This window comes from Equus asinus, chromosome 20 (genome assembly GCF_041296235.1).
Source record: "Equus asinus isolate D_3611 breed Donkey chromosome 20, EquAss-T2T_v2, whole genome shotgun sequence".
NCBI classification, from domain to species: Eukaryota; Metazoa; Chordata; class Mammalia; order Perissodactyla; family Equidae; genus Equus; species Equus asinus.
Window position 1 is genome coordinate 43,888,673 of NC_091809.1, and position 15,080 is coordinate 43,903,752.

General features: G+C 50.1%; 1 protein-coding gene across 8 annotated transcripts in view; it reads right to left on the reverse strand.

Moving 5' to 3' along the window:
* The window catches only part of GRIK4 (glutamate ionotropic receptor kainate type subunit 4), a 411,821-nt gene that overhangs the window by 18,203 nt on the left and 378,538 nt on the right, over positions 1 to 15,080 (reverse strand). For all 8 annotated transcript variants that reach the window (XM_070490069.1, XM_044752710.2, XM_044752707.2 and 5 more), the window contains 5 exons: positions 14,243 to 14,352; positions 10,534 to 10,707; positions 6,824 to 6,989; positions 4,912 to 5,137; positions 1,116 to 1,244 (listed from right to left, as the gene is read on the reverse strand). In XM_070490069.1, coding sequence (XP_070346170.1) covers positions 1,116 to 1,244; positions 4,912 to 5,137; positions 6,824 to 6,989; positions 10,534 to 10,707; positions 14,243 to 14,352 — 805 coding nt within the window. The remainder of the gene's footprint in view (positions 1 to 1,115; positions 1,245 to 4,911; positions 5,138 to 6,823; positions 6,990 to 10,533; positions 10,708 to 14,242; positions 14,353 to 15,080) is intronic.

Consider the following 15,080-nt stretch of genomic DNA (forward strand, 5'->3'; position numbering starts at 1 on the left):
AATTTGTTGCATATTTTAGCAAGGCTGCAGTAGATTACTAGGGTGATCATATGATTTATTGTCCAAACCAGGACATTTTGAGAATGAATGGGGGTTCTAAAAATAACCAACAGGCATTACCTGATCTACAAGGATGTAATCCGGGACTATCTTGGGCCAACTAGGAGATGTGCTCGACCGACAGAAAATCCTGGCTGCCCAGGGACCCTCAACACTCCTCAGCTATGCACGTCAGTCAGTCACTGCTTTCTATGCAGCCTGATCTAACATTCATCCATCCATCCATCCACTCATTCAATAAAATATCCATGAGCCAGGCCCTGTGGACAGCTCCATGAGGAAGACCAACCCTGACCTCATGAAACTTACATTCTAGTAGAAGAGGTGGAAAGAAAACAAACAAACAAATAGAAAATATAACATTAGGTAGAGATGAGGTCTGGAAAGAACAATAAAGCATAGTTCAGGCGATGGGAGAGATGGGTGGGGCGAGGAGGGAAGACCTCTCTGAGGGCGCTTCCCCAGGGAGGCCAGGAGGAGGGAACAGAGCACAATTCCGGAGCTGGGAGATGGAAGGGAGGCTTGGGGAACAGAAAGAAAAGGGGGAGGCTGAGGGAGAAACAGATAGGGTGGGGCCTTGAGGCCACAGAAAGCTTGAATTTTATTCCGAGTGAGATGGGAAGCCACTGGAAGGTTTGTGCAGGGCAATGCTGCAATCATATTTGCAACCTGAAAAGCATCACTGGTTACCGGTGAAGACTACAGTGTATGGGGCAGGAGTGGAAAGGAGACTAGGCTCTTTGTATAGTCACACAGTTGTGAGGTGATAGGCCTGGGCCAGGGTGGAAGTGGTGGTGCAGGGGTAGGAGGTGGCCAGATTCAGGAGACATGGCAGAAGTGGCATCTCTAGGACTTGTGCGCCAGGTGGGCATTAGATACCTACAATATGCCAAGACCCTGGGACTGGACTGACCCCTAGCCAGTCCCAGCCTAGCCCTAGGTTCCTTCAAAGCTTAGTCTCACTGTGTTCTAGAAATCATTGCCCATAATTGGACACCAGAAACGAGCTGCTTTGGTCCTTTCGGGCAGGAGGCAGAGGCCCTGACCGTCCTTACCTTTGGCTCTGTGATCTTCCTCCTTGGGGCACTTGCCTCCTTCCCACCATTTGCGCTTCAGAATTTCCAGGCGGTTGTTCTCCTGCAGCTGGAGAATGGCCAGATCAAACTCGTCCCGGAAAACCGAGCCTGCAGGGTCACAGGAGAGCCCAGAACACAGGATGTGAGCGCTCTCCTAGGCATCACTCTGCTCCCGTTCCAGTAAACATCCTTGCCACTTTGTCCACTTAACATCAGAAGGGGAATGACTTCCCCTTCTGAGGGGAGGGTCCTGTAGGAGCACTGTTCTCCACTTTGCTCATTCTGAGGACTTCCGTGGAGAGGGGGGACTTCTGGCTTCATGCAGGACACTCAGGAATTTCTACTTTCCTTCTCTCCGCCCTAACTGTCATGTCCAACCTATGGCTAAGACACCAGTGTGGTCAAGTGACAGCTTTCCAGGCAGCTGTGCCACCTGACCTCTCCACCTAGGCACCACCACCTTCTACCCAGGTTAACCAACCTGCCCACTGATGTGGGCAAGCTGCTTGTACAATTTCCCATCCACCTCCAGGAAGCCAAGGAGGGAAATCTTCTGTGTCAGAAACCTCCCAGTTGGTCAGTTGTCTATTTTCTACTTTACCTAAATTAATTTTTCAGGCACTTGTAATTCTCACTACATTACATCTGACAATTGTTTGCCTATAGCAGCCTCCAGCGAGAGAAGAGCTACCCCAGAGTGTGATGGAAGTGTCCTCTCCTCCATCCGTGTGGAGGATCCTGTTACCAGGCATCCCCAACTGTTAGAGCTGCCTGCTCAGGGCCCCAGAACCCACTGGTGTCCATCACCCCTTTCTGCCGCTCCTCCCTGCCTTCTCAGATAGAAGCCTTCTGTTCAGTGCAATTGTTCTTTAATTTTTCTGATGGAATATGGTCAAGGAGCTTTGGTTCTGGAATTTAGGTTTAATCACAAAAACAGGTTTAAATGAAACCATGGAAAGCTCAATGCCCAGCACAGGCTAAGCCCTGAAATCATTAAGAAATAGCTGCCAAGAGGCTGGAAATCAACTAAACTGCCCAGGTTGCTCGCCCAAGCTCTTTGAAGGCCTGATGTGGACAGATGCCTTGGGGAAAAGGCTATTGTGAAGGATTCAGGTGGAAGCTTGGAAAAATTGGCCTGTGCTCTCAACTTTAATGTGCAAGGGAATCACATGGGGATCTTGCAGACCTATAGACTCTCTTTCATTGGGTCTGGGATGGAGCCCGAGATTCTGCATTCTAACAAACTCCAAAGGGATGGCCTGCTGCGGGGCCATGGAATGTACTTTGACAGGCAAGGAACTAGAGGAGCTCCCAGATCTCTTTGGACTCTGACAGCCCATGACTACACACACAGAACTTTCCCTGCTATAGATGCAACTTTGCTTGAGCATGCAAACCCCAAGCCTCCAGAACAAACTGGGTATGTGTAACTGATTTGGGTGAGCATCAACGACATCTCATATATAGTAGGTACTTAATACACATCGACAGTAAATGGCTACTTGAGCTAACAGACGGTGTTAGATGGTGAGACTAATGAACATTCCAAGTTTAGAGACAACAGTCCAGCCCAACAAGGCACTTCAAGCAGTTTTCAAGGCATTTTCATCCCAACCTCAATAGCACACCAGGGGCCCCATGAAAGGATTCTTTTGTTTACTCCACGTTTGCCTACTTAGCTCCTAAACCCCCTGACTAGTTTTCCATCTCATTCCTTATTCTGTTTCTCTTAATTTCCCTAGGTCCAACCACATTGCCTATTCTATAGATATGCCCTTACTTCCCACTTAAGGATGATACACATGCTTGTCTTTCCTGGACATAACCTCAGCTGGACCTAAATTCCGTCTCATCAATGGACCGTACAATGCTCTTGCCAGCCTGATCTGAGAACCTGGGCTAGCCCACAGCTCACCTCCCCCACCTATCCTGTCCTGCCGAGCTGGTGGGACCCATTGGCAACACGGTCTGGTAAGTGAAGTACTAGATTTGGAGACAGGCATCCCAGGCTTAAGCTCAACTTCTCTCCTCATTCTGTGACCTTGGACAAGTAACTCCTTGGCTCTGAATCTCAGTTCTATCCTCTAGAATGGGAAGGACCACATCTACCTTGTAGGTACGATGATTAAGTGAGTTCACACATGTGAAAGCATCATGTCAGATACAGGACAAAGGCGTTTCCCTCCCTTTTTCCTTGGTTGTTGATGAAAATTTCTAGAGTCAGTCTGCTTTATGTCAACTCTCTATAGGTTTTTTCCATGAAAATTTTTGAAGCATTTGACATTTCAGTTAAATTTGGTAAATTGCTAGAGTGTTATCAAGGTGCACTTTAAGTTCATTTTGTGGTTGACTCCACCACCTAGAAACAAAATGTCAGTCAATGAATTTCTCAAAGGGGCCCTTAATCTGTGGTATTAATGGACATCAATGAAATATGGTGGTAAGTGGAGGGTATGTAGGTTTATGAGTGCCCTGAGTGAGGCCTCTGGGTTACAGAACTGCTAATGTCAGAATGTAGAGAGTTCAAGGATGAACCATGTTATTATCTATGTTCATTGGCTGGGTTTCTGACCAGTCTTTAAGAAGAAATCTGCTTTTATCAAATAACATAGAGAACCATGGAAAAGATGGGGAGGGCACTAATGTTCCCCCAAACAGTCTAGGTGGGAGTCACTGTGGTAAGGCAGGTGCCAGATTACCAGGTTTAACCCTCACAATAACTCTATGAGGTAGGTATTAGAAACCTAATTTTACAAATGAGATAAGTGATACTCAAAGAAGTTAAATAACCTAACCAAGGTCCCACAACCAGTAACCAGGGTACGTTGCCTGACTCCAAACTCATACTCTTCACACATCACAGATACAAGTGAAACCTATGATTTATAGAGTTCTGACAGCAAAGATGCACATATTACATGTCAGTTTCCCCACAGGATCTGATGGCCTCAATTCCCGTTGCTCCTGTGCTGTCTTGTACATCTCGTACGAGGACAGACTTGGACAAGGACAGCCCTATACAGCATGGCTCTCCACGATGTGTCGGGGAAGGGTGCATGTCCAAATCACTTGGGGAACATTTTCAGATCCTCTCCACAATCACAGCAAGCAGGTAAACACGCTCCCCCATCTTCTGATGGAGGTACCGTCAGCAGGGGAAGGCCTGAAGCATGAACATCTTTCAGAAAGCACAGCTGGGACACCTTTCTGGAAGCCAAACATCTCTACCCTCCTACAACAAACTGGATGACACAGTCAGCAGGCTGAATACCAGAGCTTTACCACCCATTCCCGATTACCTAGGCCGACTCGGAGTAGATGGATCGGTGAGAACCAGAAACGATTTGAAAGCCATCTCATCTAATCACGTCAGTTCCCTTTTGCAGTAAACCTTTCACCAGGGACACTAACAGGAGAATTAATTCATTTGAGTTTTACTTTCTCTTTCTTCCCAGTGCTAGTAGAGATGTCAATCAACAGAGAAATGGCCAAAGGGCAGGAAGCAGAAGAGGGGAGAACAAAGGCCTAAAGACTTCATCGAGGGCATCAACATGCCTTTAATAATTAATCAGTTAAGAACTAATCAATTAGCCCTTCAATAATTCAGGATTGAAAACTGATCACTGATTAGTGGAAGTATGTGAGTTTGCTTTTTTTTTGTCCAACCTCGAGAATGCCCATCTAATGTTGCATTCAATGCTGCATTGGGTGGTTCTAGCTACTCTGCCCCTGCCTGGATGAAGCTACCCAAGGAGGCTGTTCCTCTCCTGCATACCGACTGGCATGCCAATCCCATAGCCCTTGGTGTCCAGCAGGCCCCCAATCTGAGTGAGGTTGCAGTTTCGCTGCCGATAGTACTCATTCATGGTGGACTCCAGAAGAAAGGCGTAGTTGGAATTCAACACCCTGGCGATTCCCTCCTCCGTGCTCTTCACAAACACGCTCGGCTGCTTGGAATACATGTAATTCCACATGCGTTGGTAGGTCTGATAGCGGGAATTCTGAGAAAAGAACACAAGGAAGAAGGAACAGGAAAAGAGACAGGAAATGTTGATTTAAAAAGTGAGGGAATCAAAGTGAGCCTTATAATCTTGGCCCTGGGTCAGGCCGGGGGCGCAGCGGTTAAGTTCGCACGTTCCGCTTCTCGGTGGCCTGCGGTTCGCCAGTTCGGATCCCCGGTGTGGACATGGCACTGCTTGGCAAAAGCCATGCTGTGGTAGGCGTCCCACATATAAAGTAGAGGAAGATGGGCATGGATGTTAGCTCAGGGCCAGTCTTCCTCAGCAAAAAGAGGAGGATTGGCAGTAGTTAGCTCGGGGCTAATCTTCCACAAAAAAAAAAAAAAAAAAAAAAAATCCTGGCCCTTCTGCTACTCAGTCATTCCCTCATTACATTCAATAACCTTTTCCCTTTCTGTCTCCCAAATGCCATTGCGTAATGGCAGGAGGAGGGAGTGCTGCCTTTGATAGCTTTTAAGGAAAGACAAAGAAGGAACAGGGTCCTATGGCACTGTTAACTCTGCCTCCTAGTTTGATAATTGGTTTTGCCTCATCTCCTAGACAGGTCTTCCATCGCCAACCTCCCTGTGCTGACAGAAGTAAGAATGGAAACTCTGGCTGTGTCCTTCACCGTCCTCCAGGTTGGGGGCAGTGAACTCAGACTCATTGAGGACTTCTAAAGGGACACGACCTGAAAGAACAGTGCTACCCTCTTCTATCGACCTTAAACCAATTTATCAATCACATATCCAATGCCGGCTTCCATTTTAGAAATAACAAAATGCCAGAGAATTCTGGGGGTCTATGCAAATCCCGTGTTTGCATGATGGCTTCACTGGTCCCTGTGCCGAGAGGCACTGAGTCTTGTACAGAAAACACAAAACTGAAGGCCTTGGCCTTGTTTCATGTGAAAATGATCTTCTTGGGGAGTAGGTTGGTTAGACACCTCTGAACTTAAATCCACGTCCCTAGAGATCCTGAAGCAATGAAAACTACTCCTGTGTCTGGCCCGGCTCTGTCAGCTTTAGTAATCAATGCCTTGGTCTGCCAGCTAACACACCATTGTGGCAAGGCCTTCTCCTGATTCTTGCAAGGGAATTTCAGAGAAGCCAGTAGGGTCCTGATCTGTGACCTATCTGATCTGGGATCAAGGAAACCAGTTCATCTTCATTTAGCGTTCCTTATACCTCAGTCATTGTATACATTCTAATCTTGCTTTGTCTAAGTACCACCTAGAAAATTGAACACACTTAAAAAAAGTGTAAATGCATACATTAATTAGCCTCATCCTATGCAGTAATATAAATAAATAAAAGTACAGGTTGGATTCACTGCATAATTTTTTTTCTAATACTCATTAAAATAAATATGAAAAGATCGCAGTTAAAAATAGTTCTGCCACATTGTACCTAAAATCATCTCAGTGCCACTGATCACTCATGTATAACACTCCAGGGCAGGCTGATATTAACCCAAAGTGCTTTGAGGACCTCATTCCAGAGGAATTTTGTGGAGCAGGAGAAAAATAGACCCCACGTGAACCTCCAAACTAGATGTTCAAAGGAGATAATGGGACGAAAAGAGATGTTCTTATCTCTAAGAGACAAACACCTCAACTTTATTCTGCCTAATTCCCAGAGCCCCATCCTGACTCCAGCTCAGTGTCGCTGAACAACCAAATGGCTTTACTTGGAAGAAGGTCATGCTGGAGCCTCCGTGGATTGTGCCATACTCAATGGCGGTCTGGTCAGCCAGGTCATCCACCGACTCAATGGGCACATCCATGCGCTGCACAGTCAGGAAGGCTGCCAGGTTGGCCGTGTAGGATGAGATGATGATCAGCGTGAATGCCCACCTAGGCAGGAGAAGACCAGGAAGTCATCATTGCCTGGGCACTGCCAGGAGTCTTAGCCCCCATCCCAAGTTCTGCTGTGGAGACCAGGTGTCCTTCTTCTGAAGGAGCTCTCTGCTTAGTGTGAGAAGAGGAGGGGGGTAGGGCATACGATGTCAACAGAAATGACTAGTGTTTATGAGAGTTGCCTAGAAGACAGTTGGTTTTTCCCCCTTATTTCCTAAAGGAGGTGATCATTGGGTTGTCACTCAGAAGAGGTGTATCCGTGCATATGAACAGTTTGGGAGACTGTGAGAAACGAACTAGAGCACCAGATAAGGTGCCAGCTCTGGGGGCTCTGTTCAGAGCTACAGCAGGGATGGGCCCCCTGCCTCCTCCTGATGCAGCCAACCCTCAACGAGCATCGCCATGTGCTGAGCACCTGCCACGAGCCCCACACACGCTCATGCACTCCCTCAACTCAGGGAGGTAAAACTCTTATCCCAATTTTACAGATGCGGAAACTCAGAGAAGCAAAGTAATTCGCCAAGTAACACACTGATAATTCCATATTTTAAAACCAGTTCTACAAATTGTAACAGCAGAAACTCTTTAAGACTAACTGGTGAAAAACACTTTTGAACTGCTGAGAAGTCGGAATTAGAAAACACTCTCACAACGGTCATGCTCTTCCAAAACAGAAGGTTGTTTTATGGGGTAGAGGGAACTCACCGAAAATTAGAATAGTTTTGTAACTCAGGCGGCACACACCCTAAAGCCATTAAAACCAGTTTGTTCTGTTAAGTGGGTTAAATAAGGCCTCTCCCACCTGGTCAGCAGTGTGGCTCTGCATCCCGATCCGTTTGTTTATAGGGGTTCAGAGATAGAAGGAAGCACAATTTGGGTCGGATAATCACAAATTCTGAATCAGTGGAGTCTGAATTAATGAGGCTTTACTCATCACGAAGACATTGCCAACTAAGGCACAGGGTTCGCCACAGGAATCAGCAGGCGGCAGCTTCCAAGTAGATTTTCAAGAACAGGCAGTTCCGTTGTCCCCTGTGTCACTGTGTCCAAAAATTCCTGCAGGCTGCCTCCCAGGAGTGGGGTGACCCAGGCACCCACGGACTCAGTGGGCACATGGATGTGCCAGACCAGAGTAAAGTGATCTGGTTTTAGTTCTGGCTTTGTCCCATTCCACCTGTGAGCCCTTGGGGGAAAGCCACACGCCTCCTCTGGGCTCGTTTGGTTGTCTAATAAACGGGGATAATGTCTGCTCTGCCTGTCTTTGGAGAGTTGTGAGATCAAATGAGATAATAGGTCCTTGGTGACTAATAATCTGTAAAGGACTAGATGAACGCAAGATGTAGAGAAATGTAGAGATAGACCCTCAGCCTGAAGATGGAATGAAAATCATTTGGCCACCTTCCCTATTAGTGACCTGTAAGTGCCAGGTGTCCCTCTATCTTCCAGACCTGCTTTCCTTGCTCCTGCCTGGGATCTTACACTCTGCTGCAAGTTGTTTCTCATGACCATTCCCCAGAGGAGGCCAGGGGGTGAGTGACCCCCAGGCAGAGGCCAGTCTTCTGAAATGCTCAGCTCCACTTGCTAGTGCCCTGGGTAACGAGCCCAGGGTGTGGACATGACCTCTGAGTTGGCTGGGGAGGTTCCCTCAGCCCCTTGCTACACTCTAGCATCTGTTCCACCCTAGGTCACCATGTGGCTGTTTATGCTACTGGTCACAAGAGGAGTCAGAGAGCATAGGTAGTTCAGTGCAAGCCCATTGCCTCTGCTGAGAAAGCAAATCATGCCCACGCTCTCTCGAGAGGGGTCAGTGGAAGCTTGTTCCTGTGTGAAAGGGGCATTATCAGTTGTAAAGCTGGCATTCTCATTAGTGACATGGCATTCTGTCACTTGCTCTGGGTGATGAAGCCAAAGGAGGCCACAATGGCCATGTTTTCTGACTTCCCACTCCCCCAGGGAGCTAACCAAGCTGAGGCCCTGATTTGAAAACCAAGAACTCTGAGAGGCAGACAGGCACACTAACACCTCAGGGTCGGGGCTGGGGAGGGCTGAGCCCCCTCCCACACACTCCGTGGAGCGGAGCAACCCAGTCGCCTGTGGCCAGCTTGCAGGACAGGTGGTCCTCTGCAGCTCTCAGGCAGGAGGGAATTCCTAGGGGGCGGGGAGCTGACAGGTGGATGAAACAGGCAATGGGCCCTACGTGCAGAGCATGGGAACAAGCACACTCTGGAAGAAACAGCCCCAGATGGAAAGAGATCAAAATCCGCAGCTGACTTCTGCTCATCTCCTGGGTTTCTGCCTAGATTTCCTGGATTTCAGGGGAGCTCTGTAGCCATCCCTGCTGAGATCATCCATTCTTCTGGGGAACATGGGACCTGGTTCCCCATGGAAATCCACTCGTGACTTCTGGGCACTATCTGATAATGGTTGAGCGCCTTGCCCAACTGGTTTAAATCTTACTGTATTTATCATTTATCAGGGAAAATGGACACCCCAGCTGGGAAAGAGTCACTGTCCTAGCTGCGTTTTCACCTCCCCATCAGCCACAGTCCAGCGGATCCTCAGGTAACTGTCCAGACCACCCCCTGCCCCGAGCACTGGTGCCCAAGGGTGAAGATGCCACTTTTCCCTTGGCTTACACAGGCTGAGAAGGAGCGGCAGAAGCAAGGTTGTAAGTCCTATAAGCGGTGAGAGCCAAACCCAACAGAGGGCTTTTGAGTGAAGATGGGGAGCTTGTACTCTACAAACCTGCCTCTAGACTACACATAGATATTTCATTTCCCCCATAATGGTCCAATAGCAATTATTAGTCCATACATTTACGTAGCACTTTCGAGTTTTCAAAGAGCTTTCCTGTACATCGAGTCATTCGACCGTGTTCTTTTTGCCCTGGATGAGCCAAGCGGAGAGGGGAGTTTCAGGCAGAGGCTGGCTGACTACTGTGTGGACCAGAGCTTGAACAACTTGCTGTCAACTCTCTCCCCGAGGTCCTGCCCACTCTGAGTGACTGAGAGTTTCCATTTTCCCACCCCTGCTGAAGTGGACAGGTCTGGCAAGCCCAAAGCCAGTGCAGAGGGACAAAGCTCTAGGAAGCAGGTAGAGGGGTCATCAAGTGGCAGCCGCTGGGACTCCTCCTGCAGGGACTTCCTGTGCACGCTCCTATTTGCAAACATCTGCATGTGTCTTCGCAGGTCATTTCCAGGTCAGGAAGTTATCACTGCTTTGCTGTGGGCCTTCCAGCTGTTTTCTCACTCCATCCCCCTTCCTGCCTTGGCTCCCCTCTGTATCCAGATCTCCGAGGCAGAGCAAGGGAAAGGATGAGATGCCACACAGTTCGTCCACCCACTGCCCCCAAACCTTCTGAGCGGCAGAAGGCAGCTCAGCTCCCCGCTAGCCTATTTGGAAAGACAGAGGCCTCAGGCTCTCCTACAGTGATGCTAAGGTTCCTGCCCACCTGCAGCCTAGCTGGAGCAGGGCTTATCCGAGGACCCCCTTGGGTTCTCCACCCCATTGGACCAGGCCGCTTCTCTGCCCGGGATCTTACCAGACGCCACTGACACAGCGGGTGGACAAGGCGCGAGGGGCGATGGTGGAGCCCTGCTGCATGAAGCCCCCGACCGGAAACCAGAGGCTGTTGCCGAGGGAGTACTGATTGACCAGGAGGTTGCACCGGCCCTGGGCACACGGGTGGGGGCTGTACCACTCGTAGGGGGTCAACCTGCAGGAGAAAAGGAACATAGACCAGTGCCACGGCGGGCGGTGAGAAGGGAAGACAGGGGTGCTGGGGGGTTGGGGAGCTCTCCTTTCCGGCCTCACCTCTGTGCCTCAGTAACTGGCCTTGTGGCCTTGGGCAAGCCACTTCCCGTTGCTGAACTTGGATTTCCCCCAGCGAAAATGAGGAGGTTGGAATACATTGGCAGTTTTCGAATTGTTTTTCTTTTTTTTTCAAAATAAATTCTAGTGGAACTCCAATATACAAAACAGATGACAGTGGAGCCCCTTGACTGGAAACTAGGAGTGTCAAGGGGTCAAGGGGTGGGAAGTTGCTTCTTCTGCACCCCCAGTCCCCCAAGGTGATCACAGGGGACCCCAAGGATCCCCAAGAACCACAGTTCAAAAACACTCAGCCTAGAACAGTGGTTCTCAAACTTCAGCCTACAACAAGACACCAAGAAGGCTTGTTAAAACAAAGATTGCTTGGCTCCACTGCTGAAGCTTCTGACTCAGTAAATCTGGGTGAGGCCTAAGAATCTGCAAGTTCTTAGATGATGCTGATGCCCCTGGCCCAGGGGCCACACTTTGAGAAACACTGGCCTAGATGGTCCCTCAGGCTATGGTCCTTAACCATGTGTGAGTTTCAGACTCACTTGGGAGCTTTTAAAAAATGCCAATGACTAGATTTCACTCTCAGAGGTTCTGGTTTAATTTGTCCAGGTAGGGCCTGGGCATCAGTATTTTTTTAAGGTTCCCTGGGTGAGTGTGATGAGCACACAGGGTCGAGAAGGGCTGCTCTAAGCTCTCTGCCTTTGGGTGAGGCAGGTGGCACTCCCTCCCACTGTGCCTCTCAGCCTCACACCAGCCTCTCTGAGCAGTGCCTCTGATGTCTAGAACGCCCTTTATTCCTGCCTGCCAGACACACGCTTCCCGTCCTCTGTTCAACGGCCCCAGCCAGTCTCCGCCACAGAGCCTTCCCCCACAGAGAGAGATGAGTAGGGGTGTGAGCCAAGCAGGGCAGGAGCTGCGTGTTCATAGGGTGTATCTGTCATCACTGGCCTTCCTCGTCCCTCCACTCAGCCTGATCTGCACTTGGGACTCTGCAGTGGCCTGCCCACATCTACCTGGCTGCTGCTTGTTTCCGAATACAATGCCGACGTGCCATCAGTGCCCCTGTGTCCTGAGATGCGCTCCTTCCCTCTGTGGCCTGCAGAGCTGGCTTGTACTCGTGGCGTCTGACCTCGATGGATCCCGAGCCTACAGGCCACTGGAACTGAGCTTTGAACATACAGATTCCCAGGCCTCACCCCTGGAGATTCTGAGACTATCAGACATGGAAATTCAAAATTGTAAAAGCTGCCTGTGTGACTTTGATATCAGGTGGCTTGTGAACAGCCTTAGATCAGCGGTTTTCAAACATTTTTTCCCCTCTAAAATCTTACCCAGAAGAACAATATATGAGATAAAAGTGGAGCTGGTCTGGATGAAGACGGGGTGAGGCCCCGGAGCTGACTGCCCAGCCCCTCTCACCACCCCTCCGAAGTCTCTGATACCTCTCAGGAGCCTTCTTGCTCCATAGAACCCTGCACGAAAACCACTCCCTTAGGTCAGATTATCCCAAGCTCAGATGTTATACATATATATAGGGTATTATATGCACAATGCATATATATGATGTATATCTATATATACACACACATATATATAGGCTGTATGGTCAGACCTTTAGTACATTTTCTTGTTGATCTTTTTGTTAATGCTGAATCCTGGGGAGTGGTGTGTATGTTGGGGGGAGCAGGGAAGAGGATCTGTTTAAACCTCCAGGGCTGCTTGAAAAGCTTCGGACTGCAGTGGGCATGGTGAAGCAGGCTTGTGTGCATATGCCTCTGGTAACCAAGCCCTAAGGCCATTTATAGGGACCTCGAGGTCACCTGAGAGCTGTGGGGTCTACCTATGGGGCTCAGTCAAAGGTGCAAGAGTGAACGACAGAGCAGTGGAACTGGGACTCAGGCGACCATTCCTGAAAGGAGCAGCGGACAGAGTGATGAGGTGGGGAGAGGACGTGTCAGACTGTGTGCCAGCTCCCGCACGGCTTGCCCGTTGTCACTGACAACAGACACTTGACAGTGGCGATGCCTACAGGCCCAAGGGGGGCAGGTGGCACTTGAGTGGCACACAGCAGGCTTTGAAGACGACCAGGTGGTAAGCAACCTTTCTCTGTATGGCTGGTTCTCGCAGGCCCAAGGATGGCTTTCCTGGACTTGGCTTTGATCTCCACTGGAAGAGGCACCTGGTGAGTGATGCGATGCCTCCTGGCAGGCTGGGAACTGTCCCAGAGGTTAGGCACCCTGTAGGTCCTTGGGGCTCCGTTTTTTTAACCGGAGAGAGCACATGCTCCCTTTGAGTCACTGAACAGGCAGGCTCTTGGGGAAGACCCCACCCCACAGAGGTGGAACATATACTGTAGAATCATCTGTTCCTGCCACTGTGGCCCCGAGGCAAAGGAGATCCCTGAGGAAACATCTGGAACAGAGTCACTGCCAGCTCTCTCGAAGCTCAGCCTGAGCAATTCTCTGCTCCTGCGGAGCAGCCCTTTCTAGTCCTCCGTATGGTAAGCTGAGCACTGAGCAGGGAGCAGAGATTCTGAATGAGTGACCCCTGAGCCACTAGGGTTTGTTCTGCTCTGCATAGTAAGTTGGCTCTCCCGAAGCCCAGGCTGGTCCAACAGCCCTTAGCCTCAGAGAGAAACAACCTCTCTGTGCACATTCTTGGGAGACCTCGGCCACGGGATGCTCCTCAGGGTCTTCCGGGGGCTCAGGAACAGTCTCTCGTTTCCAGGGAGAGGGGAGACCTTATTCTTCTCAACCCCTGATCTGGACCATTTGTCTCAACATTACTTGCAAATGCCTCTCTCCATCCTGTCCTCCTGCTATCTGCCACCCTCCATGGTTCCCATTCAATGAGGCAGCTGTGTTTTCACAGGCAGATCTGGGTTGGGGAAGGGCCAGGCCCTCTTCACAGAAGGCCTTCTCCCTTGCCTTCTCCAAGGCCTCTGGTCGCCCCCCCGCGACCCCAGATTCAAAGGCTCTGTGTCTTGTCATTCAGCACTTTGTGACAGATCTTGGCAAAGAGTGACACCAGGGCAGCCAAAGGCATACTGCTTAATCGGAGTGATCTTCCTGTCACCTCCTCCCCTCCTCTCCTTCCCAAGGCTCATACACAAGCAGGGGGCCTTGGACTGGGGAGCGGGAGGGGGAAGAAGCAGGGGTGCAGAAGCAACTTCGGACAAGCTCACCTATCTGCGTTGCGCACGTTAGCGGATGGGCGTGTAGATGGGTGGATGGGTAGTACCAGGTCGACAGCTGGTCAGAGAGCAGTTCAGGTCCTGAGTCCCTCTCCCGTCCCTCTAATTTGGCACCCTCTAATTTGGCACCAAGGTCTTATCAACCCCCTTTCCTGCTCCCCACCCCCTCCCTTGCAGTTCCCAGAGGTGGACACTAGGTGGCGGTGTGAGGACAGGGACGGGGAGAGGAGTGTACCTAGCCACCAGGAAGAGGACGCAGCTGACCGCCAGATAGGCTAGAAGCATGAAGAGCCAGACGCCCGGAGAAAATGGGTCCAGGAAGGAGAAATAGCCGGGTTTGCGACCCTGGAAAGGGAGATAAAAACAAGATTCACTGTACACATTCAGTCAGAATGGCCCTTGGACAGGGCAGGGCTGGCCAGGGGGTGTCGGGAGCATGGGCCTGCCCCAGATTGCATTGCTTTGGGTTTTGGGTGATTAGTTTAAATGACAGTGGGGCTGAAGATGTAGAGGCGGCTACTCCGAAACCCCTGTCCAGCCCTCATTTCAGCAGATGAACAAAAGAACAGCCCAGGCCACGTCACTTCCTAGGTTGAGGGTGGCTTTGTGCTGGGCAAGTGGGACAGCCCCGAGTGACCCTTGTGGACTGCCCTGTGTCCTCCCGGGGGTGGTGTGGTGGGCTCAGGAGCACCTTTGGGCTGTTGATGTCTATGGGGCTGGAGCACGACAATAGCACCAGCCCTCTTTGCCATGCGTGTCTTTCTCATGAGGATGCTATTGCAATCGCTCAGCTGGGGATTTTGTTTGCAGAGTGATCCCAGACACAGTAAGACCTTCTCATGTAAACCTCAAAACCGTGCTGTGAGGCACAGATTATTATCTTCATTTAGATACTAAATTTAGAAACTAAACTAGTAAAGAAACCGAAGCCCAGGGCAGTCAAGACATGTGTCCAAGTTTACACAGCGAGAAAGTGGAAGAGCCGGGACTCAAGGGCGCACTTCCTGACACAAAACCCAGGGCTCCTACCACAATGCTGGGGGAAAACATGGTTTGTCCCCAGCCCAGGGGTG